Raw genomic sequence first — 26,068 nt, 5'->3', positions numbered from 1 at the left:
GAAAGCTGATGGCAATAAGTTAGAGAGTAATTTGATGTGAAGAAGCAGACACAGTACCATGTAAACTAATATTTCACACACTTCTCTACAAAGAGGAGAGAGTAAAGATGTAACTAGAAAAGAATCTAGGAGCAGACACAGTTAATCTTTTAAAGATAGACCAATAAATATGTTTGTAGTAGAGCTGAAAATTTAGCACATACTCATTGGAAAAGCGGGCTTCCTAGGTGGCGCTAGTGGTAAAGAACCCACTTGCCAATGCAGGAGACATATGAGATGCAGGTTTGATCCCTGGGTCAGGAAAATCCTCTGGAGAAGGAAATGGCAACCCACTCTAGTATTCTTGCCTGGAGAATCCCATGGACAGAGAAGCCTGGTGGATTACAGACCATGGGGTCACAAAAGAGTCAGACATGACTAAAGTGACTTAGCAAGCACATTGGAAAAGACTCTGATGCTGGGAGAGATTGAACGCAAAAAGAGAAGGGGGCAACAGAGGATGATATGGTTAGATAGTATCACAGACTCAGTGGACATGAGTTTGAGCAAACTCCAAGAGACAGTAGAGGACAGAGGAGACAGGCATGCTATAGTCTATGGGGTCACAAAGAGTTGGACAAGACTTAGTGACTGAACAACATAATTTCTTTATTTTGTTTGTGACTGCTCTAGACTTCCTTCCAAGTCCTCACCTGCTGGTTAACCGGAGAACATTTTAAAAAAGCAAATGTCAAAATCTGTTAAAAAGTTAATCTAATCTAGTAATGTAAATAGTCTCCTTGAATAGTATTGTCTTTTAAAAAATATTTATTTGGCTCTTGTATTTTAGTTGCAGCACACAAGATATTTTGTTGTGGCCTCAGTAGTTATAGCTCCTGGGCTTAGCTGCCCAGTGGTATGTGCGATATTAGTCTTCCCACCAGAGATTGAACCTGTGTCCCCTGCATCGCAAGATGAATTCTCAACCACTGGACCACCAGGAAAGTCCCTTGGGTGATATTCTAACACATGTATGAAAATGTTCAGTCTCTCACCTAACCTCCTCTTTTCCTGTGTCCATACCTGAGGTTGATATCTAGGTATATGGGAAGAGGGTAATTTGCTAAGAAAAGGGGGTAGTGGTGGAATACAGGGCTTGAGAAGAGGACTAGAAGTTTCAAATGACCTTTCTGAGTAGCAGAAAGGAGAGCTGACATGGGAGAAGTATTGATAAAAGCAGCAGGGCAGAGCTTCCCGCAAACCTGGGTGGTTTTCAGTGACAGGGCCAGTGGACAAGAGGCGGGCTGAAGAATGAAAGTGGCTGGCTTGATTCACAGCAGAGAATGTTCTGGCAAATATGGAAGAAGGACAGGGGTCAAGGCAAAGTGTTAAAGATGAAGGACCTGATATCTAAAGGTTATCAGATAGCATCACTTCAACAAGAAGTAGTTTTTTCAGAGGAGGTGTCCAATCTGAAGTTCCTCTCAAATTTACTGCCATTTTGTTTCCTAGGAAGTAAGGTACGCATCTCCAAAGGGTCCCGGACAGAAAATGCCTCCGAGCACAGTGAGGTAACCATCTGCTGCAGCCTGGAGGGTGCCATCAGCCCTGCCTCCCTGTTCTCTGTGATGTGGTACCGGCAGAGAGGAGATTCTGGAAGTAGGATGTTGGTGCACCTGCAGCATGATGGCTTGCTGGAATATGGTGAAGAGGGGCTCAGGTGGCGCCTGCACTCTTACCGCTCATCCGCTGCTGACTTTGTCCTGGCGCTACAGCGGGTGGAGATGAAGGATGCTGGAAAATACTGGTGCAAGGTGGCGGAGTGGCAGCTCCACAGCAACCCAAGCAAGTGGGTCAGCCAAGCATCAGACGAGTCACAGCCTGTGGTGCTCAGAGTGCTGCCTTCAGGTAACCAGAGGTTCATCGGCCACGGCTTGCAGTCAGGAGAATCTCTGTCTCTGCTCCTATGCTTTCCTGCCTTGCTATGTTTTGCTTCCTCTCAGGCTGAACACAATTTACAGAAAGAAAATGACTTCTCCATTTCTCTCAATAGTAACTCATTCAGACAGACAAGGTTACATGAGGTTTTGGCATGGACGTTTAAATGTCAAGGGCATCTGACCTCCTCCCCCACTTCCCCTCATAAACAAAAAAGCCATCAATATTGTATCCCTTTAAGTAACCAAATAATGTTTGAAGCAGACAGCTTTATCTCTTAGCTGACACTCCAATCTCAGAATACTGACCGGTGGTGAGAGTGGGGTGAGGAATAGTGACATGGTGACTTTGTCTGTAACCTTGTTCAACCAAAATCAGCTACATCTAAATGCTCCCTGAGTCAAAAACCAATCAAACAAACAAAGTCTTTCTCAATGAATAAGTGCCAAGCTTCTTACTGATGTGCTCAACAAACTACCAGATCTTTGATCGTGATAGTCAGTGGGTGTGCCTCTCCTAATTGCACCTCAAAAGGCATCACAGAAGCAAGTGTGCCCCATAGGACTTGTTTACAGGCTCTAGCAAAAGTGCAGGTACGTGAAGACCATTGGCCACAATGGTCTTCTCTGTGTGGACAGTCAATCTATTCCGCTGAGCACTCAGCTTCAGGAGGCATGCAGAATAAGAGGTTGTGAAGGAGAAGAGGGGTTCTTTCCAGCCAGTGCAGTGCCAAGCATATACCAGGCATTCATTAAGCAAAATTTCCTCTAGCCAGACCACTAAATCTTCCCAGGTGATCAATGAGTTGGTAGATGTAATAGCATGCTCATCCTTCAAGCAACTTCTTTCTGGTGGGGTTTAAGGAGAAGGCGAGAGCTGAGCTATAGGTTGCACTTGCAGTAAGAGAGGATCCCTGGAGAGGCAGGGGTGTGGTCTTGGTGCCCCGCACCAGGAAGAGTAGAAACGATCAATAAAGATGACCTCCTTACAGTGCCAGCTAGCTTTGGAGACAGACCATAGGTGGGAACGAGGGCTACTGAGAATGAATGGCATTGTCTCAGAGTAGTAATAGCTGCATGCCAGCCCCAGCAAGGCTTCTGGAGTGGAAATCAGAGTTATCTAACCTGCTCCCTGGAGTCCATCACTCCCTCTCCCTGACTGTTCTTCAGCAGGATTCTTCTCCCAAGTTTCCAAGCAGAATTGATTTTCCTATCAGCTTTTTTTCCATTCCAACAGTTGTAGGAAGTCCCTACCTTGAGCATATTCTGTACACATTTTCCCACTGGAATTCCTGGGCTCTGTAGATTCAGCAGTTTGTATAGTAGACTAAATAGATAATAACTGTAAAAAGCATATATTCTGTGACTAAAAAGCACATCTCTCCTGAGACAGATGGGATTGTTCACAGCATGTGTGTGTGTGTGTGTGTGTGTGTGTGTGTGTGTGTATACCGCTCATCTTTGTGGAATTCTTAGAAAGCAGGTGTAAGGTTTTTTAAAAAATGAACTCTGAAAAGAAAGCGTTACAAACCAAATGGTCTTTGTATTCTTCACAAGGGAAGGTGCTTAGAAGCCTGTGCCGTAAGAACCTGAGGGTTTTCATTGTAAGTATAGGTATGTGTTCCCAAGTCGATCTTTATAATACAGCATCTCACTTCCTCTACCTGACTGTTCCTTTCTGGTATTTGGGAAGACAGTGTGGGATAATAAAAATTCCAGCATTTGGAATCAGAGAAGCCTGGGCTCAAATTGTTGCTCTGTCACCTCCCTACTAGCTGTGAAGCCATCCCCTGGTTCCTCAGCTTTCTCATAAAATGAGGGTCATAATACACATGCAGTGCTCGCTTCGGCAGCACATATACTAAAATTGGAACGATACAGAGAAGATTAGCATGGCCCCTGCGCAAGGATGACACGCAAATTCGTGAAGCGTTCCATATTTTTAACTTCTTGCAAAGAACCTAATTAAATAACTTGTCATTTCAAAAAAAAAAAAAAAAAATAATACACATGCATATGAAGTATCTGGCACAGTCCCTGGCACGTTGTAAGTGCTTAACAAATGCTACCTCAGTTTCCCCTTATGCCTCCAGACATGCTAACACACACACACATCTACATTTGTATATTTCTATTTATGTGGCAAGATATTTTAATTTGTTCAGTAAACAACATTATGAGATTCTAAGGGCACATAAAAAAATATATTATGAAGTCTGTTCCCACAGAGCTGAGGCTGGTAGGGGAAGGAGAGTCCAACATAATAGGAGTCATGAATGAAGTAGTCTCAGGATACTAAGGAGGGAGCAGAAGCAGGGCTAGGTGAGGAGGGGGTCTGGGAATGTTCCCAGAGTATGGGGCCTGTACAAAGGAAAGCACAAATTTGGGGAAAAGGAAAGGATATGCAAGATGATCAGAGAAATTGTGGTAGGATGGCAAGAGAGGAGGCTCGGGAGATGGAAAGGGTACTGAGGTCAAATGGGTCCTCTGTACGGAGCCAGGAAAGGTGAGCTTTATCATGGAAGTTACAGAGTGTCATTGAACAAATTCAGGCAGGGTAGTGACATGTCAGATTTGCATTTTAGAAAGCTCCCCCTGGGAGCAATGTTAAAAGTGAATTGGAAGGGAGGCAGGCACAGAGCCGGAAGAACTATTTGAAATTGACTGTAGGGGCCCAGGAGAGACAAGATGAAGGCCCAAATGAAGTCAGTGCCCATGAGGGCTGAGAGGACAGCACTCGGCATTCCGTATTAGGAGGCGGCGTCTTCGGGATTTAGAGACTGATCATGTGTATGTGGCTTGCCCAGTGGCTCAGGAGTAAAGAAGCTGCCTGCAAAGCAGGAGATGCAGGAGACGCAGTTCCATCCTGGGTTGGGAAGATCCCCTGGAGGAGGGCACGTCAACCCTCTCCAGTCTTCTTACCTGGAGAATCCTGCAGACAGAGGAGCCTGACAGGCTATAGCGCGTGGGGTCATGAAGAGTCAGACATGACTGAAGTGACTGAGCTCACATGCCTATGTGTGCATGTGGAGGGTGAATGAGCAGAAGAAGAGAGTCAAGAATAAATACCAGGTTTCTGGTATAGTGGGGACAGTCACTAGATGAGGTAATATAAGAAAAGGATCTAAAGAAGAAAATTAGTTCAATTTTGAATAAGTTGGGTTGGAATTGGGTTTGGAGTACCAGTGAGTTATCTAGGGAGATCTCTCCATAAACTTTGGGATTTCCAAGTGAGATCTCTGCCAGAGTTATAGATTAGAAATCATCAACTTATAGCCTATAATGATGCCCAAGGATGGACCCCTGAGATACCACTATTTCTCAGGGGATTGCAGAAGACAAGCCTGTGAAGGAGAACAGAAGGAGTAGACAGAGATAGGAGAACTGGGGTTTGGTGGTATCACAGACACCAAAAGTGGAAGGGTATCAAGAAGAAAGGGAGAGCCAACAGATTCAGCTGGTGCAAGGAGATCAATTAAGACAAAAATAGGAAAATATCCTTTGGGTTTGACAATATAGGACAATCACAGAAAAGTAGTAAAATGAGACTGCAGGGAGAAAGTGGACACATCAAATCCAGCTCATGCTTTTAAAAGCTGTGTGTGTGTGTGTGTGTGTGTGTGTGTGTGTGTGTGTGGCTGCACTGGGTCTTCATTGAGGTTTATGGGCTTTCTCTAGTTGTGGTGCAAGCACTTGTTGCAGTGTGTGGACTTCGTTGCGTTACGGCATATGGGATCTTAGTTCCCCAACCAGCGATCAAACTCGTGTCCCCTGCATTGGAAGGTGGGTTCTTAACCATGGGACTACCAGGAAAGTCCTTCAAGAGCTTCGACGTAAAGGGAGAGAAGACAAGAACAAAAGGCAAGAGGTTCACTGAAGCTTTGCTTTGTTCTGTTTTGGTTTGAAGTTAGTAGGGACTTGAGCATGTGTATATTCTAGAGAAAAAAGAGCCATTGGAGAATCAGAAGAGGAAGGTTAGAAGAAAGTAGGTAAGATTGACAGTCCAACATCTTGAGTGAATTTATACCACCTCCTGATTGGAATTCTCCTTCATGTTATCTGTCCCTGGTCAACACTCACTAATCCTTCACCAAGCTACTCAACTGCTACATTCTCAGTGACTTACTTTTGTCTCTTAGTCATCACACTTGTTTGACATCCATCATCAGGGCCAGACAATACCTTCTGGGAAGGCAAAGACTGAGTGTCCTGTTCTCAGCCCTAGCACAGTGCCTGGCACACAGAAGATGCTCAAATACACTTACTGAATCAGAATAGCTGCCCTCCTGGTCAGGACCAGCTCTGTATATTAACGAAGTTCAGGTCAAATACAATAGGCTACCAGTTCTCACTTCTCAAATGGTTTTCTACCATCTCTGTTTGTCATTACTGGGTTGGGTTAGTTTGGGGCTACTTAATAAAACTATGAAGCATGTGAGTCCTGTGAAGGCAGAAAATGGAGATGTGTTTCCCTGGTGGATCTCACCTTGCATTTTCCTCTCCATCTTACTTCCTTGGGTATGACTAAGCCAACGCAGGGGCTAACAACTACCTGAGTCATTTTGTATCTCATTCTAGAGAATTCTCTAATTAATAGGCAAGGTTATAAGGCTTTCTGGGTGCTGGATTATTTGTAGTAGTATGGTGTTTGTTACTATTTCCCAGCTTTTGGGTGGTAAGGCTATGTTTAGAAAGCAAGTCCTCATAGGAGATTTGAGCCCCTATCACACTGACGTTTCTGGAGAGGACGTGTCATTTATCAATGCTAGTCCGGTGCTTGGAGAGGACGTGTCACTTATCAATGCTACTCCGGTGCTTTCAACAAGGCCTGGCACATAGCGCTCAGTTCAACAAATGCCTGATGAAAGAATGGGCAAGCGAGTCTTAATGGAGTGGAAACCAATTCTGTCAGGGGCTCATTTATTCTGGGATGTACTTGTATCACATTACCTAACCTTGCCTTCCGTTCTTGGCAGGAGCCACCTCTCCCACATGACCACACCTGGCATGTCAGTTGCCCAAGGGTGGGTTGGGGTTGAGGGGGAGTTGCTAGTCCCCTCATTATCCTCTGCCTTTCTTCTCCAAAGTCTGTATGCATGTGTGCGTGCTAAGCTGTTTCAGTTGTGTCCGACTCTTTGCAACGCTATGGACTGTAGCCTGCCAGGCTCCTCTGTCCTTGGGATTCTCCAAACAATAATGCTAGAGTGGGTTGTCAGGCCCTCCTCCAGGGGATCTTCCCAACCCAGGGATAGAACCTGCGTCTCTTACATCTCCTGCACTGGCTGGCTAGTTCTTTACCACTAGCCCACCGGGGAAGACCAAAGTCAGTATACCTGGGGTAGTATCAGACAAGAACACTCCTCATGCTATGCTTGGCTGCAAGGTGGAAACAAGCTATGAACTAAACCCTGTGATGAAGCATTCTCATTACAGTGCTGACTCTGCCTCCCAGGCCTTGTGCGTGGAGCACGGGGCGTTTACTCAGACTGCCTCAAAACGCCAAGCGTTAATGGTTCTGAATGTCGCCACTGCTCATCCAGATATGGGTGAGAGGCAGATGGTGGGAACAGCGACTGTGGGACCCAGAGCAAGTGCTGCCCTCCCAGGAGAGGTCATTTAGAAGCACTGGAGCTGACAGCTTCTAGCTGTGGGCCAATTCAGCTCTGCGAGGGGTCTGTTTTGTCATCCTTGGATGACAGGTTGCTTGAAGTCAAGCAGCCTCCTCCCCATTTATATAGTCAGGCCCTCTGGCAGTCCCTTCATGCTGGAGGTTAGAGTCTCAGTGGCAGAAAAATCCAAGAGCCAAGTTTCTTTCCACCTTCTCTGCGCCGGCCCTGTCTCCCCATCAGCCACCATCCTAGCAACAGTGACACATGGGTGCCGTGGGACTCTTACCTCCCAATTCTCTGCTTCCCATGACTGGAAAAGGAAGCCAGAGTCTCACAAGTAATCATTTGACTCTCAGCTGAATGTCTCCCTGCCTTGGGGACAGAGAGATTAGAGATTTGAGGAAGAGGCTTAGGCTGTGGAAGGACAGAGCCAAGCCTGCGGCCCTCTTTTCTGCCTGGTCTCGTGGGGAAAATTTGCTTGTGATTTTCCTAACTTTGTTAGTAGCTTTCTAGCTGATATTTATTCTTTGTTGATTCAACAAATGTGCCAAGCACTGTTTAATGCTTTTCTAAGCATTATCTCATTATAACTCTGGAAATTATTATCCTCATTTGATTGACAAGGAAACTAATGATTAGAAAGAGAGGATAAGTAACATGTCCAAAGTCAATAACGGTAAGTTGTAGAGGCATGATTTGAACCCAACTATCTTTGAGACAAAGATATTCAATCCTGACTCCCTACATGAGTAGTGTGAAGTAGCAAGGCCAGAACTCTTGCTCACTGGTCTCTATAGCACCATTCTTTTTTTTTTTTTTTTTTTCTTTTTCTTTTTTTTAAACTTTTTAATTTAAATAAGGAGAATTCTTTCATATGGAAAGAGAGCTAGTACAATCACATATTTGAAAGGAGAAACAACAGGTACTGAACCGGAGGGAAGGGTGAAGGAGGAGGGTCCACCATGGCCTGGTGAATCCAGGGTTCCATTTTCCCATCTAAGGTAAAAGCTCCCCCAAACCACGTAGAAACAAGCTGCACGTTACACCTTTTAGCCATCGTCTGCCCTTTCAAATATCTGGTCTACATGAAAAGACAAAGATAGGAAAGGCCAAAATAAGATCAAAAAGAAACAAAAACAAAAAACACAACCCTCTCAACAAAAAAAACCCGAACGCTTTTTACTATGCAAGGCATGAGGTCGAAAGCTTGGTGTGCGGGACCCCCTTTTCACAATGGAAGGAGGTCATCCACAGAGAGCCTCAGCAGAGAGTTCCACTCTGAGGCTTTGTAACATGCTGAAGGCAGGGCCTCGGGGACACTGCTGCCTCTTGGAGGTCACCTAACTGGGGTGGAGAAATGGTGAACGCAGGTTGGATGCGCCTGGAAGATCACTGGCCAGATATGCACTGGTGGTCCCGGTGGAGGGCACAGCTGGGCGACAGCGTCCGACCCCAACACTGAGCCGCTCCTGTCCTGAGCACCATTCTTTTTTAACATTGCATTCTGTACCTTTTTCTTAACTATATGCTTTCAAATGTATTCAGATAAGACCTAGAAGAATTATTATAGGAGGGCCTTGGAGAGAAGAGTCAGGAAGGATGTGGAAAGGAGTGAGAAAGAATTCAAAATCTAGCTTTATCATTGCCCACTCTTTCAAAACCAAAAGCCAGATTTAGGGTGGAGAATATAAATGAGGCCAAAGAAAAGCCAGGGAATAAACCCTTGTAGCTCCTTGCCAGCCCTGTGCAAAGCTGCCAGCCTTATGTTCAGAGATGATCTGTACTCTGGGGAACATCATGGCAGTGACCCCTGATTTCCGGTGTGTGCAAATCACGCATGCAATTGTCTCATTCTTTAATCTCCACTGATGACCTGTGAACAGAGAGCTACACAGGAGGAAAAGATGCGTAAGACATGGGCCTTCTCCTCCGGAAGTTTGCAAATGCAGGAGCTGTACCCAGGTTTAGATTCTTTCTTGACTTCCCACAAAGAGACGTTCTTCAAGGTACAAAATGTATTAGCAATGCCAAAAATGGAATTCTTGCAGCGTGAGGTTGGTCACAAGGACATCTCAACCTGTTGTCCTCATCTGGAAGCATCTGTAATCCCATGAATCCTATAGTTTTACCTCTGAAGAAGAAAGTACTTAGGTCATTGCAATTTTCCAATAAAAGCACAGCTACCATTAACATCAGATTTTTCAGAACAGCCCTGATTTTGAATATCCTGTTGTAAATAAACGTAGTTGGAAGACTGCATTTAATAGTTGGTGTCTCTTTAAGCATGTGTCTTTCTGCACCGAGAGACTAAATCCCTGTCCTTTGCCTAGTAACTCAGGGCACTGCTTCCTAGAGCCTGCGGTGTTGGCAGTCCGCTCGCCTTCGCTTGCCTGGTCGCAGGGCCAGGAGCCCCTCGGGGCTGCTGGTGCGCGCTCTGCGTGTCTGTCTGCTGGTGGCGCTTCCCCACGGGCTGCAGCTGCCACATGCTTCAGCATGCCTTTATATAGTAGCCTTTGCCCATGAGGTTGCAGGCCAGCCAGTTTAATTCAGATCAGTAAGCATTATCAAGGCACATGTGCTAGGCACTGCTGGGGCTATAGAAGCAAAGGACACTGTGAGACCTACTGGAGTAGCTGTGATGACCAAGATGGTTAAAAGGGCATGAAAGAAGTCTAAACAAAGGGATATGTGAGAAGACGATGGAAAGAAGAGAAAAACTGTGCCTGAGGCAAGGTGGGGCGGCCAATGCGATGGACAGTGAGGCCAGCAGGACTCAGAGGCTATAGGATATGATAGATGAGGATATGATAGGGGAGCCGAGAGCTCACAGGTAGAGGCAACAGTAAGAGGGAGAGGTGAAGGGGCTGAATGGGGTTGAGGCGGGGCTGCCAGGGGATGAGAGGCCAATTTGGAGATTGAGGAAGGGATGGTGCTTCTCATTTGTGGGTGCTCTTGTTATATAAGGACAGTGTAGAATGTGTGTGTGTGTGTGTGTGTGTGTGTGCACTCGCCTGTGTGTGTGTTTCAGAAGCAGCCAGTGGGAATAACTCAGTTAAAAATTCAGGATCGGCAACAGAGTTGGGAACGAGGGTTGAATTATAGATATCTTTTCTGAGGAAAGAAGATTAAAGGAGAGGTTTTCTTTTTTGTTTTGTTTTCATTTCTGACTGTTAGTTTTAAGTAGGTCATCAGAACCTCTGGTGGTTGGAAATTGCTGGGTGAGGGGGAGTCGGGCTGGAAGAAGCCGCCCTAGAGCCCTCTTCTCCCAACTCCCTTTCCTTGGCTCCTCGAGTGTGATTTAAGGGGCCCCCTGCTATCTGGCCCCGTTATTTTTACATATATTTTCCTGTAACAGTAAATCCCAGAAGTGTTTATAATTGATGAGTACAAATAAGCTGGAGACTAATGATTCTCTTTATTTTCTTCCTTTTTGGTACAGAGCCCACGTTTCCTTCCAGGATCTGCTCGTCAGCACCTTTAGTCTATTTCCTATTCATCTGCCCCTTCGTCATACTCCTCTTTCTGCTCATGTCCCTCCTCTGCCTGTACTGTAAAGCTAAGAAGTTGTCAGCTCTGCGTCTAAGCATGCAGAAAGAACAGAGCCTCTGGGTGAACTTGAAAGGGGCTGGAGGCAGGACCACAAACAGGATGGGAGATGACGATGAAGACAGCTGAATCCTGAGAGGTGCCCACAAAGAGGAAAGACTTTGGAACTGGACTGCCCAAGATAGGCGCGCCCCCTGGTTCTGTCCTTCTCGGAGTCTGTGGCCTGGGGTAAAGTACCTAGGACTCAGAGGGAACATGTATTGAGTGTGTTTGTGGTTCCAGAAACAGTTAAGAGTTTCTTTGTATTCCATCTAATCACCCCCTTGCATCCCCCGCAGGAGCTAGGTCTTACATTTGCCACACCTGCCAAGGCTTAGGCTCCTCATCCAGAAGACGTGTAAGGAGAAGAGTACCTCCCTCACTCAGCTGCTGGGGATGAAGTGAGATCCTATGGCAGACTCCAGGGCCATGCTTCTTTCGCCTTGCTCTCTTAGGTCACTGATTCTCTGGAGAATACTCAGTGGTCCGGCCCCCCTGGCTCTAGGTGATCTTTGCCTCCAGATCAGAGGCATAGGAAAGGACCTGAAGCCAGCAAGGCAAGAGAAGTTGGGAACGTGCCCTTCGTTCGCATCAAATGTGCCTCCCAACCAGACTGTGACAACCTTGAAGACAGAAATCCCATCTTCTCCTCCACCCCATTGCCATCCCTACTCTAAAAGCTACTCACAAGCTAGCTCGGCATAGTAGGTTCTTAATCAATATGGGTTCCTTAATGAAATGATCAAGTATTTTGTAGCCTTTCTTTCTTCTTTTTTCTCCATAAGACTTAGTAAGTCATTGGTAAAAAAAATTTTTTTTTTTTTTTTAATTTTTGCAACAGTGCTCCAGTCAGCTCCCCAGGGCCTCAAATCTCCCTTTCCTCCCACACCCAAAGGTCCATCTGGCTCCTGGCTCTTCTTAGCCAAAGGCCTTATTTTCCTTGACCCGACAGCTCTGAGTAGCAGGAAAAGGGACTGTGGTAGGTATGTGAGGGCAGAGGGTTAACAGTGCTTCTTTCCTGCTCTGCCAGGGACTAGGAGCTCCGGGGGAGTAGTGGGTCACACTGGCTCCTCTGCGTCCTCTATCCTCAGCCAGGAAAAGGCAGGGGCTGGGGATGGGGAGTGTCATGGCTGATGACTTTCAACCACCATCCCCTAAGAGACATCAACTGTCCCCATTGAGCCTGAGGTCCCCTCACCTTTGTTTCAAAAGCTGCTCAGGCCCTGTTGTAGCCAGAATTGGAAATCAATCAGTGCCACCTAACAGACTTGAGAAAACACGTCTATTTATTATCTATGTGACCAACAGGGTTGCTCTAACACTCGTTAATTTGGATTTCCAAGGAGAGCAATTTATTTTTAATTATTTTATCAGGCACACACGTCTTCTCCAAACATAATTAGTTCCTTTGCAAGGGGATTATGGGTGACTATGAGAACTCCCATTGCAGACCTACGGGTTCCTTGAATTCATCTTCCTTTGTAGCCCTATTTGAAATATTCCAAATGTTTTCTTAAACATGTCAGTGCATTTATTTCGCCTCTCGCAGGTGAAGGGAACAATGTTTTCCAAAAACAAAGCTAATGTTAAGATATCTTAGAAAGTGTGATGCCTTCCGTACCCCCACCATTTTTTCCCAGAAACCTTTATCTTAATTGTATATTGAGGGGAAAGAGTGGAATGGAGCTCCATCAGAGAATCAGAGTAGATTCTAGTGCTGCCTCTGCTCGGGTACCCTTTCCCCCAAACACTGTTCTCCCTCATTACCTGGATACTGCTTTTCAGCTCTCAGCTCAAACAGCAGTTCTTCACATTTGAATTCAGCACAGAGATTGCACAGAACAGACACTCAGATATCCAACTGCTCCACCTGGAGCAGATTTATTGTCCAGTGAGCACTTCCTGGGTGTGAAGGTTGCTGTTGTGACTTGGGCAGATGTAGCCCCATCCCCCTGGGATGATCACCTTGTTTTGTTCTGGATGCTCCGCTTTCCTGAATGGGGCTGGAGCACGTTACATTTTCTAAGAAGTCACGTCATGCTGTTTGTCCCACAGTAGTTTTCTGGCAGCTAAAACCTGAGTGTCCTCTTTTTACTTTTCTGAACTTTTTTAGAATAAAATTTGTTTTTATCCAATTCAGTAGGCATTTTATATGGAATCTCTCTGATTATGGGCTTGTTCTTTTTAGTTTTTTAGACTTCACAGAGATCTTTACTTTTAATCAGTGACGTTAACTTTTTTATGTCACCACTTCCGGCTTCTTGTGTCAGTAAATCCTCCTTGGCAACAGGACAATCCTCTACCTCAGGAGTTGGCTACCTGTAGCCCACAGGCCAGAAACAGACCCACCACCTGTTTTTATAAATGCAATTTGTTGGAATACAGATGCTCTTGTTTGCCTACATGTTATCTATGGCTGCTGATACGATATAAAGTAGTTGCCACAGTAACCTAAAATGTTTACTATCTGACCCTTCATGGAAAAAACTGGCCACTCCCTGCTCTCTTTCAGTAGCTTATGTTCTATCTTAGCCATGTATTATGTTCCTAGGAAGCTTGATTTGAGCAATTATATCTGTCTCTGTTATACAGCTGATGACTTGAATAAATAATTTTAGGCTCTCTGGCTTGGTGTCTAGTCCAAGTAGTTCTGAAGCATGAATCTTTTCCTGCACATTCCCACTGAAGATGAGAAACACATCACCCTGAGGTATTCCACACCATCCTAAGTTGCAGGATGAGATGACACAGAGAGGAATAAGGCATGCATACATTCCTTTTGGTATTTTCAGTCCCTTGAGACATGTATGGAAACAACTGATTCATGGCAGAAGGTGAATGCCATTGGTACAAAGTCATGTGCCATGATAATTTCTCACAATTGCACAGGAGTTGTTCATCATCTCAGAGGTTCACAGCATCCCCATGCAAAATGAACTGTTATTCTTCTCCTGCCGGTAAGAAATTAAAGCTCAGAGATTAATTAATTAAAGCTCAATATTAGGCCTGCTGACAGTAAGTCTAGACTCTTTCCACAATCAATACTGTGCTCAAATCCACTAATATCAGAAAAATCTGGTGATAATTAATTCTACCTCATATGGTTGTTATGAGGTGATCAAATCAGATACTTACATGAAGATAAGTTTTAAACCATTTCAGGTCATAAATGAACATCTGTATAACCCAAGTTTTTCCAGGCCTTCCTTGTCTGTGCACATACATGAAATTGAATCAACACTAATAATCCAAATTCTACAGGCTTTTGCCCCACGTTTACACAGAGTCTTGTGTGTGTGTGTGTTAGTCACTCAGTCATGTCTGACTCTCTGTGACACCATGAACTGTAGCCCGCCTCTGTAGGCTTCTCTGTCCATGGAATTCTCCAGGCATGAATACTGGAGTGGATTGCCATTCCCTTCTCCAGAGGATCTTCCCAACCCAAGGATTGAACTCTGGTCTCCTGCATAGCAGGCAGATTCTTTACCATTTGAGCTACAGGAAAGTCCTTACACAGAGTCTTGGCCATCTATTAAGCATTCTTAAAGCATTTCTGAGGCTTCCATCAGATTCTGGGAATTCAGATGAACTCACAGACAAGTCCCTTCCCACAGGACTTCCCACTGCTCTGACCAGATCTATGGGCTCCCCGTGCAATGCTGGAGCCCACGAGATGCCAAAGCTGGACTCTAAGGCTGGGAGAGTGCCCAACCTCATTCTGTCTTTGCATGACACTCTGCTTGGATTGCAGGCAGATCCAAGGTTGCTTGTGCCCCCATATCTCTAAAGATTCTCTTGTGAACACTGCTCCCTTAGGTTCACTCATCGTCTCCTTTTTCTCTATAGGGCCCAAATGCTGGGCAGTCTAGAACCAATATGGGAAACAAACCTTGCACTGTGCTCTTCACTTCCCATTCTCAGCTCCCAGGAACCCCTGAAACGTCTTCATCACAGGCCCCCTTTTTCCTGCAGGTGTGTCATGCAGATTGTGCTCATGGGAGGCTCCCCACTCATCAGACAGGTCTGGAGAAATTGGTATTCCTGGTAGGCTCAGTTCAGACTTCTATCATGCTAGCTTTCAATTTTTACCTCCCCCTCAGTGCAGTGAAGTGCTGTGGGCAATGAGAAGTCAGAGACAATTTCACAAAAGAGGTGTCATTTAAACTTTCAAAATGTCAGGAAATATTTTGATAGAAGTTGGAGTAAACAGTAGTCTGAGGGCAGAGATAGTTCCATGTAGAGCACAATGTGTAGAATATCTTTGGTTTGATTTTAAGGGTCAGATTTATGAAGGGGAGAAATGAGAGATAAACATGGAAATGTAACAAACTATAAGGGTGGGGAGGGGCAGGAAAAGAGGTTGCGAACATGGGTAAGAACTTGGACCTTAAACTGGAAGATTGGGATTGACACATACACTTCACTATATATAAAATAGGTAACTAATAAGAAGCGCTTCCCTGGTGGCTCAGTGGTAAAGAATCCACCTGACAATGCAGGAGACTTTGGCTTGATCCCTAGATAGGGGAAGATCCTCTGGAGAAGGAAATGGCAACTCACTTCAGTATTCTTGCCTGGGAAATCCCATGGACAGAGTAGCTTGGTGGGCTACACAGCCCATGGGATTGCAGAAGAGTGAGACACAGTTTAGCAACTAAATAACAACAACAACTAGTAAGGACCTTCTGTATAGCACAAGGAGCTTCCCCGGTGGTGCTAGCAGTAAAGAACCTGCCTGTCAATGCAGGAGACGTAGAGCATGAGGGTTCAATCCCTGGGTTAGGAAGATCCCCTGGAGGAGGGCATAGCAACCCACTCTAGTATTCTTGCCTGGAGAATCCCATGGACAGAGGAGCCTGGTGGGCTACAGTTCATAGGGTCACAAAGGAGTCAGACAGAACTGAAGTGACTTAGCACACACACACATATAGCACAAGAAACTCGACTCAATACTCTGTAATGGCTTATATGGGAAAAGAATCTTAAAAAGAGTGTATGTATATGTATAACTGATTCATTTTGCTGTACACCTGAAATTAACACAAATTGTAAACCAACTATACTCCAATAACTTTTTTTAAAAAAGAACTTGGACCTTATTTGGTGGACAAGGTGGGTCATTTGGGTGTTATTTAATAGGGAAAAGAACAGTTGTCCTTTAGGAGGATTAAAAAAGCAACAGCTTAATGGAGACGCAGACATAGAGAACAGATTTGTGGAGCAGAAGGCGGCGGACGGGTGGGGGAAGGAGAGGATAGGATGAATGGAGAGAGTGCCATGGAAACATATACACTACCATATGTAAAATAGATGGCCAGTATGTATGACTGGCTGTATGACTCAGGGAACTCAAACTGCTACTCTGTGACTACCTAAAGGGCGAGATGGGCTGAGAGGTGGGAGGGAGATTCAAGAGGGAGGGGACATATATATATATACCTATGGCTGATTCATGTTGATGTATGGCAGGAACCAACACAATATTGTAAGCAATTATCCTTCAATTAAAAATCAATAAACTTTAAAAAAAGCAGCAGCTTGGGTGATGGAGAGGGTTTGGGGTGAGGGCTGTGGTTGTACCATGGTAAAGCAAGGTAGCCATCCTCAGCAAACTATCTCTGCTTTCCCAAGTTATATAATGAAGATAATACCAATTTTGTGAAGATTTTGAACACTAAACAAAATTATCAGAAAGCTTCAAGTATTCGATCAAGCTCACAGAGGTAGCTAATATGTGTGCTTAGTCACTCAGTCTTGTCCAGCTCTTTGAAACTTCATGGACTTCAGCCCAGCAAGCTCCTCTGTCCATGGGATTTCTCTAGGCAAGAATACTGGAGTGGGTTGCCACTTCCTCCTCCAGGGGATCTTCCTGACCCAGGGGTTGAATGCATGGCTCCAACATTGGCAGGCAGATTTTTTTTCTTACCACTGAGCCACCTGGGAAGCGTTTAGTAAATATTTGTTAACCAAATTTCCTACTGATAAGTGTAGGGACAAGAAGGAGTTACATTGTTCGTTATCTTAACTGGTTTTCTATTTATCTTTTGATACTTGATTTTACATTTAATTTACTTGTTAGAAATTTGGAGTTCCTACCATGTCATGTTTGAATCCAAGTCTCCTTCTGCACCTCATTCTGCAGCTCTGACTGCCAGATAGAGATGTTTTGACTAGAAGCATATTTATCACATTAAACCACTTACTAAGATGGAGGACCACATTGGATAAGGAATTATTAATAAGTTCATAAGTTATAAATAACCCTCAAATGAAAACTCAAATTCATTACATCAAGATGGCTAAAATTGAAAAGACTGACAATATAAAATGCTTGTAAGACAGGGGCTTCCCTGCTGGCCCAGTGCTTAAGACTCCATGCTTCCAATGCAGGGGGTACAGGTTCTATCCCTGGTCGGGGAACTAGGATCCCACATGCCACACAGTGTGGTTAAAAAAATAAAATTGAAAAAAAAGAAAATGCTCATGTAAGAATTTGGAGGAATTGGAATTCAATACATTGCTGAGGAGAGTATAAGTCTGTACAACTATTTTGTAAAATAATTTGGTAGTTTCTAATAAAAGTAAACATACAATGACCCTATGACCTAGTAATTCCATTCCTTGCATTTACCAAGAGAAATGAATGCCTACATGCACCAAAAGATGTACACAAGTATATTTCTAGCTTTATTCATCATTGCTAAAAACTGGAAACAAACCCATTGTCCATCATTAGGTGAGTGGATTAATTACAGTTTATATAAACCACAGAATACTGCACAGTGGAAAAAATGAATAAACTACTGATGTACATGACAATATGGATGAATCTCACAGCACTGTTGAATGAAGGAATCCAGACACAGCAGGGAACATAGTCTAAGAATGAGCAAAATGAATCGATGGTGACAGAAGTCAGAATAATGATTTTCCCTAGCAAGGGGAGCCTTGACTACAAATAGCATGAAGGAAACTTCCGAAACAACTGAATTGTTTTTTATTATCTTTATCTGGTTGGTGGTCCCATGATTGTATAGATATGTAAAAATTCACATAAGAATGAATCCTCTTAAGATTGAGTACTGTATTGTATGTAAATAACTGAACTTAATACTAATAATACTAATACATAACAACAGATAGCTTATATGTAAATAACCTAAACCTGAGTTTTTTAAAAAAACATCTTTCTTTTTAAAAAAGCATTTAAGAATCAACTAGATGACCAACATATAGAGAGGTATTTTAACATATGAGAGAAATGAGACACACATTTTACAAGCACTTTTTGATGTCTAACATAAGCCAAGACATACACTAGGAGCTGCTGCTGCTAAGTCACTTCAGTCGTGTCCGGCTCTGTGCGACCCCATAGATGGCAGCCCACCAGGTTCCCCCATCCCTGGGATTCTCCAGGCAAGAACACTGGAGTGGGTTGCCATTTCCTTCTCCAGTGCATGAAAGTGAAAAGTGAAAGTGAAGTCGCTCAGTTGTGTCTGACTCTTAATAACCCCATGGACTGCAGCCCACCAGGCTCCTCTGTCCATGGGATTTTCTAGGCAAGAGTACTGGAGTGGGGTGCCATGGGAGCTAGACGTGCAGAAATAACTGACATCATCCATTTCTTCAAAGAGGAAAGAAGAAAGGGGTTCATGAGTGATGATGACTGGATCTTTATGACAACCTGCAAAGAAATGGAGATTAAACCACAAATCAGGAAAAAGCAGTTAAACATTATGCCTCAGGTCACCAGGCATTAAGGGGGAGAGCACAAGCTTGGCCTCCAAAAACGATGCTCCGTCACAGCATGCCTCCTCTAGCTGTGGAGATTCCACAGTCTGATCACCAGCGAAGATCTATATTTACAAGGTAGTGAGAGAATGGCTGGGACAGAAAACAATGCCATGTGCTTCTTTGCCGCTTGCTCTCTGCGGCCAGTTAGCTCTACAAAGGGGAGATGAACTTGGACTGGAGGAGCAGGGGATCCCATTGCCCTCTTTGCCCTGGTTCCCACAGATCTCCATTCAGCTCAGTGCATGTTGATTAAGTGGCTACTCTGCACTGCCTGATGATGCTGTTCAAATAGACACACGAGAGCATGTTTTGTTACAGTCTCCCATGACTAAAGGCAGATGCTATGAGTTCTTAAGTCTGTCTTAAGGGAATCTTTGTATTGTTTAATGGTGTCTGTCCAACAACAGCTATTTGTACCACTGCTAGCAGCAGGAAATTGCTTGAAGATTCTTCTGTTCTCCATATCCAAGATAGAATCAGCCCAATAAAAGGATCCAAGTGTTAGGGTGCCCTTTGTTTCCCATGTGTGGGCCAAATATCTTCTAGCCTTAAAATTGGCAAATGAGGATGTTTGTGTAAAAAGCATCACCATGGAAGCAAAAAATTGAGCAGTGTTACAGGAGTCTGAACTGCCTGTGGGCTGGCCTTTAGCATCGATACTGAATGAGGGTTCCTGGCTCTGTCTAATGTCAGCGCCTAACACACACATCTAAACTCTTCACTTGAAACAAGTGAATTTTTTTAAATTTTATTTTTATTTTAAAATTTATATTGAAGTATAGTTGATTTACAATGTTGTATTAATTTCTGCTATACAGGAAAATGATTCTGTTAAACATATATATATATATTCTTTTTCATTTTCTTTTCCATTATGGTTTATCACAGGATAGTGAATATAGTCTCTTGTGCTATACAGCAGGACCTTGTGTTTATTCATTCTCTATATACTAGTTTGCATCTGCTAATCCCAAACTCCCAATCCATCCCTCTTCTACTCGACCTCCCCTTGACAACCTCAAGTGTGTTCTCTATGTCTGTGAGTTTGTTAAACCTTTTTCTTGATTGATGGAAGGTATTCAGTATGGTATGAAGCATGAATCATTCAAATGAAGTAAACCAGGAGACTTCCCACCTGGCAACAGAAGGCTAAATGGCGAGGTGATATTTGGTAACCCTTCTATACAAAAGAAATAGTCAACATATAAATCCTCCTGAGAAGTAAAAAAAAAAAAGAGCTGGAGAAATCCTCCTGAGAAGTAAGCTGTACTGAGACAAAATCCAGGCTGCTAACTACTCCTTCTTAGGGTCTTCCACTTTGATTTTTGGGTCTTTTTAGATGGCATGCCCAATGAATTCTTCTGGTAACTTAATAGTCAGGAATGTGAGATCTGGATTTAGATGCCTAAATTCAAATCCTGATGACATCACTCACTGGATGTGTAATTTTTGGTGGTTAATCTCTTTCCCTCACTTCCCTCATCCATAAACATGGAGAGACTGTCCCTTATGTCATAGCATTTGTCATAAGGATTAAATGAATATTTGTAAATGTTAGATATCATCCTTATCATCATCGAGAAATTGGCCATTTTAATCCTTTTTGCTCCTGTAAAGGAAACCAGTTACTTACATTTTAAGTCCTAATTTTTTAACATAACAGCAGAGAGACAGGGTATGGAAATGAAATGAAAGCATGGGCTTTGCTACAAAATGGGATCATTTTTTTGGGCCCACAGTCCAAGAGGCTAATTTAGGGATAGATAGGTGTAAAGTTTCAGGAAACAGTCAGGATATCAAGGTAACAGGGACAGGAGAACATTTAGATAAAATTGTCTGAGTGCTTTACAGTTAAATGAGAAGCCAATATAGTTTAATCCAGGAGTTCCAAGGGAAGACATGTAAATATACAGGAATTAATGGGAAATGAAGTCAACAGGGACTCCTATCCTGAGGTATTTTATACCTGTATTAATTAGCTAATTCAATTCACATGTAGATTTGAGTGCAAATGGCACATTTGGAAAACAAATGTTATGGCAGATAGCAAATAATTAGCTTGGGAATTTGTATTAGTCTGCTCTGGCTGCCGTAACAAATACCATAAAGTGGGTGGCTTAAACAATGGAAATTTATTCCCTCACAGATCTGGAGGCTGGGAAGTCCCAGACCAAGGTGCCAGGTCACTGGCAAGGGTCTTCTTTCTGGCTTGTAGACTGCCAACTTATCACTGTGTCCTCACAGGACTGAGAGAAAGAGATGGACAGACAGAGGCTCTTGGGTATCTCTTCTTCTAAGGACACTAATGTGATCACGAGGGCTCCACCCTCATGATCTCATCTAAACCTAATTATCTCCCAATGGCCCCACTTCCAAATACCCTCACACTGAGATGCAGAGCTTCATCATAAGGATTTGAGGGAACACAGTTAAGCCCACAGCAGATCTGACAGTGCAACATGATGACCTGAACTGTGGTTTGCCCTGTACCTGTGCTCTTTGTGCCTGTTTACGTGTGTCAGATGGAGAAAGTTATTTGAGTGCTACATGTTTGGTATTTTCTACTGCACATGTACACACATGGGTAGGGTATACAAGTTAGAAGCAAAGCCATTCAAACCTGCAGCATTTTCCCACCTCCCACTTAGCCATGCTTCAGCTTTTCATCACAAATAGGTGATGACTGAAGTGGCAGGTATGGTGTCATCATGAGAAAAGTTGCAGGCTGAAAAGGGACTGCTTAATTCAGAGCTCTGGGTGAGAATATACAGAACCTGGAAGATCATCCTCCACAGCCAATCATTAATGTTGGGTTTGTCTCTTCTGGACCAAAGGGTTGGAGGATGTGTAGTGGAGGGAAAATGAGGAAAAAGGGGAATGGGAGAGAAGAAATGGGCAATTAGCACATAGAGCAAGAAAGCAGAAATTAAAGCCACAAACTACAGAAAGAAGACGCTCACAGTCCCAGCCCCATCCAAGCTCTTCTCTTGATACCCTGCACCAGGTACTGGTGGCTTCTGAAGGAAAAAGCTTTCAGAAAGAAACCCTTTGGATGCCAAGGGAGGCAGCAGTCCCACAGCCCTGAGGCAAGGCTCACTGTGTCTCCAGAATAGTAGAGAAAGTTCTGTCTACTGTGTGTGGAAACAGACCCGTCAACTTCTGCTTAGATTAACGTGGGAGTCAGTCCAGGAAAGGGAGGGTGAGAAAGTATAAAGAAGAACTGAAGAGCTAGGAAGAGCTACATCTTTTGAAGGGGATGTCCTGGGCTACCCAGGAAGGCTGCCTCAGATCTTCATCAAAAGGATTACTAGCTCTTCTTCTCATCTTTGGACTGTAGCAAATCACTCCCTTAGAACTTCTTAGCCTTCATCCAAATGCATGTAAATCTTGAGAGAGGACCAAGAGAGAGAAGCAGCAGGTGGCAGATTAGATAAGAAGTGAGAAGTGATTTTATATCCTGCAACTTTACTATAGTCATTGATTAGTTCTAGTAATTTTCTGGTGGAGTCTTTAGGGTTTTCTATGTAGAGGATCATGTCATCTGCAAACAGTGAGAGCTTTACTTCTTCTTTTCCAATTTGGATTCCTTTTATTTCTTTTTCTGTTCTGATTGCTGTGGCCAAAACTTCCAAAACTATGTTGAATAGTAATGGTGAAAGTGGGCACCCTTGTCTTGTTCCTGACTTTAGAGGAAATGCTTTCAATTTTTCACCATTGAGGATAATGTTTGCTGTGGGTTTGTCATATATAGCTTTTATTATGTTGAGGTATGTTCCTTCTATTCCTGCTTTCTGGAGAGTTTTTATCATAAATGGATGTTGAATTTTGTCAAAGACTTTCTCTGCATCTATTGAGATAGACATTTCTCCAAAGAAGACATACAGATGGCTAACAAACACATGAAAAGATGCTCAACATCACTCATTATCAGAGAAATGCAAATCAAAACCACAATGAGGTACCATTTCACACCAGTCAGAATGGCTGCGATTCAAAAGTCTACAAGTAATAAATGCTGGAGAGGGTGTGGAGAAAAGGGAACCCTCTTACACTGTTGGTGGGAATGCAAACTAGTACAGCCACTATGGAGAACAGTGTGGAGATTCCTTAAAAAACTGGAAATAGACCTGCCTTATGATCCAGCAATCCCACTGCTGGGCATACACACTGAGGAAACCAGAAGGGAAAGAGACACGTGTACCCCAATGTTCATCGCAGCACTGTTTATAATAGCCAGGACATGGAAGCAACCTAGATGTCCATCAGCAGATGAATGGATAAGAAAGCTGTGGTACATATACACAATGGAGTATTATTCAGCCATTAAAAAGAATACATTTGAATCAGTTCTAATGAGGTGGATGAAACTGGAGCCTATTATACAGAGTGAAGTAAGCCAGCAAGAAAAACACCAATACAGTATACTAATGCATATATATGGAATTTAGAAAGATGGTAACAATAACCCTGTGTACGAGACAGCAAAAGAGACACTGATGTATAGAACAGTCTTATGGACTCTGTTGGAGAGGGAGAGGGTGGGAAGATTTGGGAGAATGGCATTGAAACATGTAAAATATCATGTATGAAACGAGTTGCCAGTCCAGGTTCGATGCACGATACTGGATGCTTGGGGCTGGTGCACTGGGACGACCCAGAGGGATGGAATGGGGAGGGAGGAGGGAGGAGGGTTCAGGATGGGGAACACATGTGTACCTGTGGCGGATTCATTTTGATATTTGGCAAAACTAATACAGTTATGTAAAGTTTAAAAATAAAATAAAATTAAAAAAAAAAAAAAAGAAGTGAGAAGTGAGAGGTGCTGTGAGGCAAATCAGTGAGACAGGAGATGTTGTGACTGAATGAATCACTAGGCCAGTGCAAAGCACAAGCCTTTATCCTGAAGAACCACATCCCCTTGTGGGTTCTAGGCTGCTTCTTGTGCTGCTCATCAAGAAAAAAAAAAGTCACCCAGATTCACCTCACTTCCTTTTCTGCTATGCTTTGCAGGCTGAGACATCAAGGGATAGCTATACAGATAGAACGTGAATGGCCTGCAATGAGGCATTTGAAGAAAAAGGAGCAATATGCATTAATGAGACTCCGCACCGGACTGAATGACCAAACCCAAAGTGTGACGTCCACGGCGCCATGTTTACCTGGAAGAGATCTGTCCAGGTTGTGCTAATGTGTCTGCTTTGTTCAGCATTTTTACTGGCAACTTGGATAAAGTCAAAACGAGCAAGCCTGTCAAGGGTTCAGCTGACAAAGAGCCATGAGATAGCACTAATAAGTCAGCTGACAGGAACAAGATTCAGAGAGATCTAGACAGGTTAGAATGATGGATCAGAACTAACAAGATGAAAGATGGAAGCCATAGTTAAGTTCAAGCAATTAGATGCACCAGGTAGGGAGACTTGAGTACATGCATGAGAAATGAAAGCAGTGGTTTGGCTGATTGCACTCCGGCTGATATAAATTACTAGCATGACATTTGTTAGAAAAGAGAGAAAACAATTTTTGCAGCTTTTATTACATACATAAAGTGGTCGTATTAAAAAAAAAGGGAGATAATTACCCCACAGTATTCTTCATGTTGAATTCTATTTGAGATGCCTCAAATTAAGCAAACATTCATTGAAAAATGCTGGTGAGGGGGTCTGGTGGGGGGAGAAGTAATTGAAGCAGTTGGAGCCGTTTATCTGAGGAATGAGAATATGTGTGGAGTGTGGGGAGGAAGAGATAGTCATATTCAAATATTTGAAAGTGACATTGAAAAGAATTAAGTCTATTATGTGTACCTCCAGATGACAAGTAAGGGGAAGTTTCAGACAGAAACACAGATTTCTACTCAATATACTTTAGAACTAATTGACATTTTGAGATATCCAAATACAGCATTTGCTGTGACCCGAAGTTTCTATCTTGAACTCGTTAGGAAAGATGTGGAGGGAATTGAGAGGACACACTAGGTGACTTCGGGGTCTCTTCCACTCTATGGTTTAATTTATTTCACTTAAAAGGTATATATTGAAATTCTATGTCTTGTGTATATAGTGAGTGGTGAGCAGAACAGAAGCTGCTCTCTCGGCACCTACCTATGTAATCGATGGAGGAGACAGACAATCAACAGGTAAGCAGACAACTGACTACTTTAGGGTGCTGAGACAGAGATCAATTAGGAAGGCCCTCCATAGCCTTCCAGGTGGCACCGGTGGTAAAGAACCTGCCTGCCAATGCAGGAGACATAAGAAATGTGGGTGAGATCCTTGGGTTAGGAAGATCCCCTGGAGGAGGGCATGGCAACCACTCCAGTACTTTTGCCTCTAGTGAGCCTCAAAACATCATGGCAGAAGCCTTTGGAGCACTGGGCAGTGTACTCATTCTCAACTTGAGAACGTGGAATCTACCCTAGTGTCATTTGTTGCCTTCCAGAAGAAGTGCAACGCAGGGTGAATTCCCGCAAACAAGTTCAGAGCCTCAGACACCTTGAGACTCTGCTGCTGCTGCTAAGTCGCTTCAGTCGTGTCCGACTCTGTGCGACCCCATAGATGGCAGCCCACCAGGCTTCCTCATCCCTGAGATTCTCCAGGCAAGAACACTGGAGTAGGTTTCCATTTCCTTCTCCAATGCATGAAAGTGAAAAGTGAAAGTGAAGTTGCTCAGTCATGCCCAACTCTTAGCGACCCCATGTACTGCAGCCTACCAGGCTCCCCAGTCCATGGGATTTTCCAGGCAAGAGTACTGGAGTAGGATGCCATCCTTGAGACTCTAGGACCTTTTACCTCTTTAGAAAGTATAGATAACCTTGAGACTCTAGGTTATCTATACTTTCTAAAGAGGTAAAGGTCTTAGAAAACAAGTGAGAAATGTCCTTGCTCTCTAGTAATATTTAGAATTGGAACTGAGGATATGATTAGAATTAAGCAAAATAATAACTAGAATAGAGTTAAGGGAAGAGGGATTTTGCTATAAAATTGAAATTAGATACCAAAAAGGAAATGGGATGAATTTTAAAAAAATAAAATAAAGGATAAATTATTGGAAGGTCAGGATTGAATAGCTAGATTAAGAACTAAGCAGATTTAAGAGGTGCTGTGGTGAGGCGTGGAGATGTGGTTCCCATAGTCACTTTACCCAACAGTAGCATAATACTGCAGGCTG

General features: G+C 43.6%; 1 protein-coding gene and 1 non-coding gene across 2 annotated transcripts in view; both read left to right on the top strand.

The window, feature by feature from the left end:
- The window catches only part of CD101 (CD101 molecule), a 38,929-nt gene extending 25,199 nt beyond the window's left edge, over positions 1–13,730 (top strand). The window contains exons 8-9 of the mRNA XM_055584619.1: positions 1,492–1,887; positions 10,965–13,730. Coding sequence (XP_055440594.1) covers positions 1,492–1,887; positions 10,965–11,200 — 632 coding nt within the window. The 3' untranslated portion in view covers positions 11,201–13,730. The remainder of the gene's footprint in view (positions 1–1,491; positions 1,888–10,964) is intronic.
- Positions 3,754–3,860, top strand: LOC129656748 (U6 spliceosomal RNA). The gene has a single exon (XR_008716527.1). It is a non-coding gene; the product is annotated as a U6 spliceosomal RNA (small nuclear RNA).
- Positions 13,731–26,068: the final 12,338 nt, after the last annotated feature.

The sequence above is a fragment of the Bubalus kerabau genome, chromosome 6 (assembly GCF_029407905.1).
Source record: "Bubalus kerabau isolate K-KA32 ecotype Philippines breed swamp buffalo chromosome 6, PCC_UOA_SB_1v2, whole genome shotgun sequence".
NCBI classification, from domain to species: Eukaryota; Metazoa; Chordata; class Mammalia; order Artiodactyla; family Bovidae; genus Bubalus; species Bubalus kerabau.
Note: the sequence above shows the minus strand (reverse complement) of the source record. Positions and strands in the feature narration are given on the sequence as shown.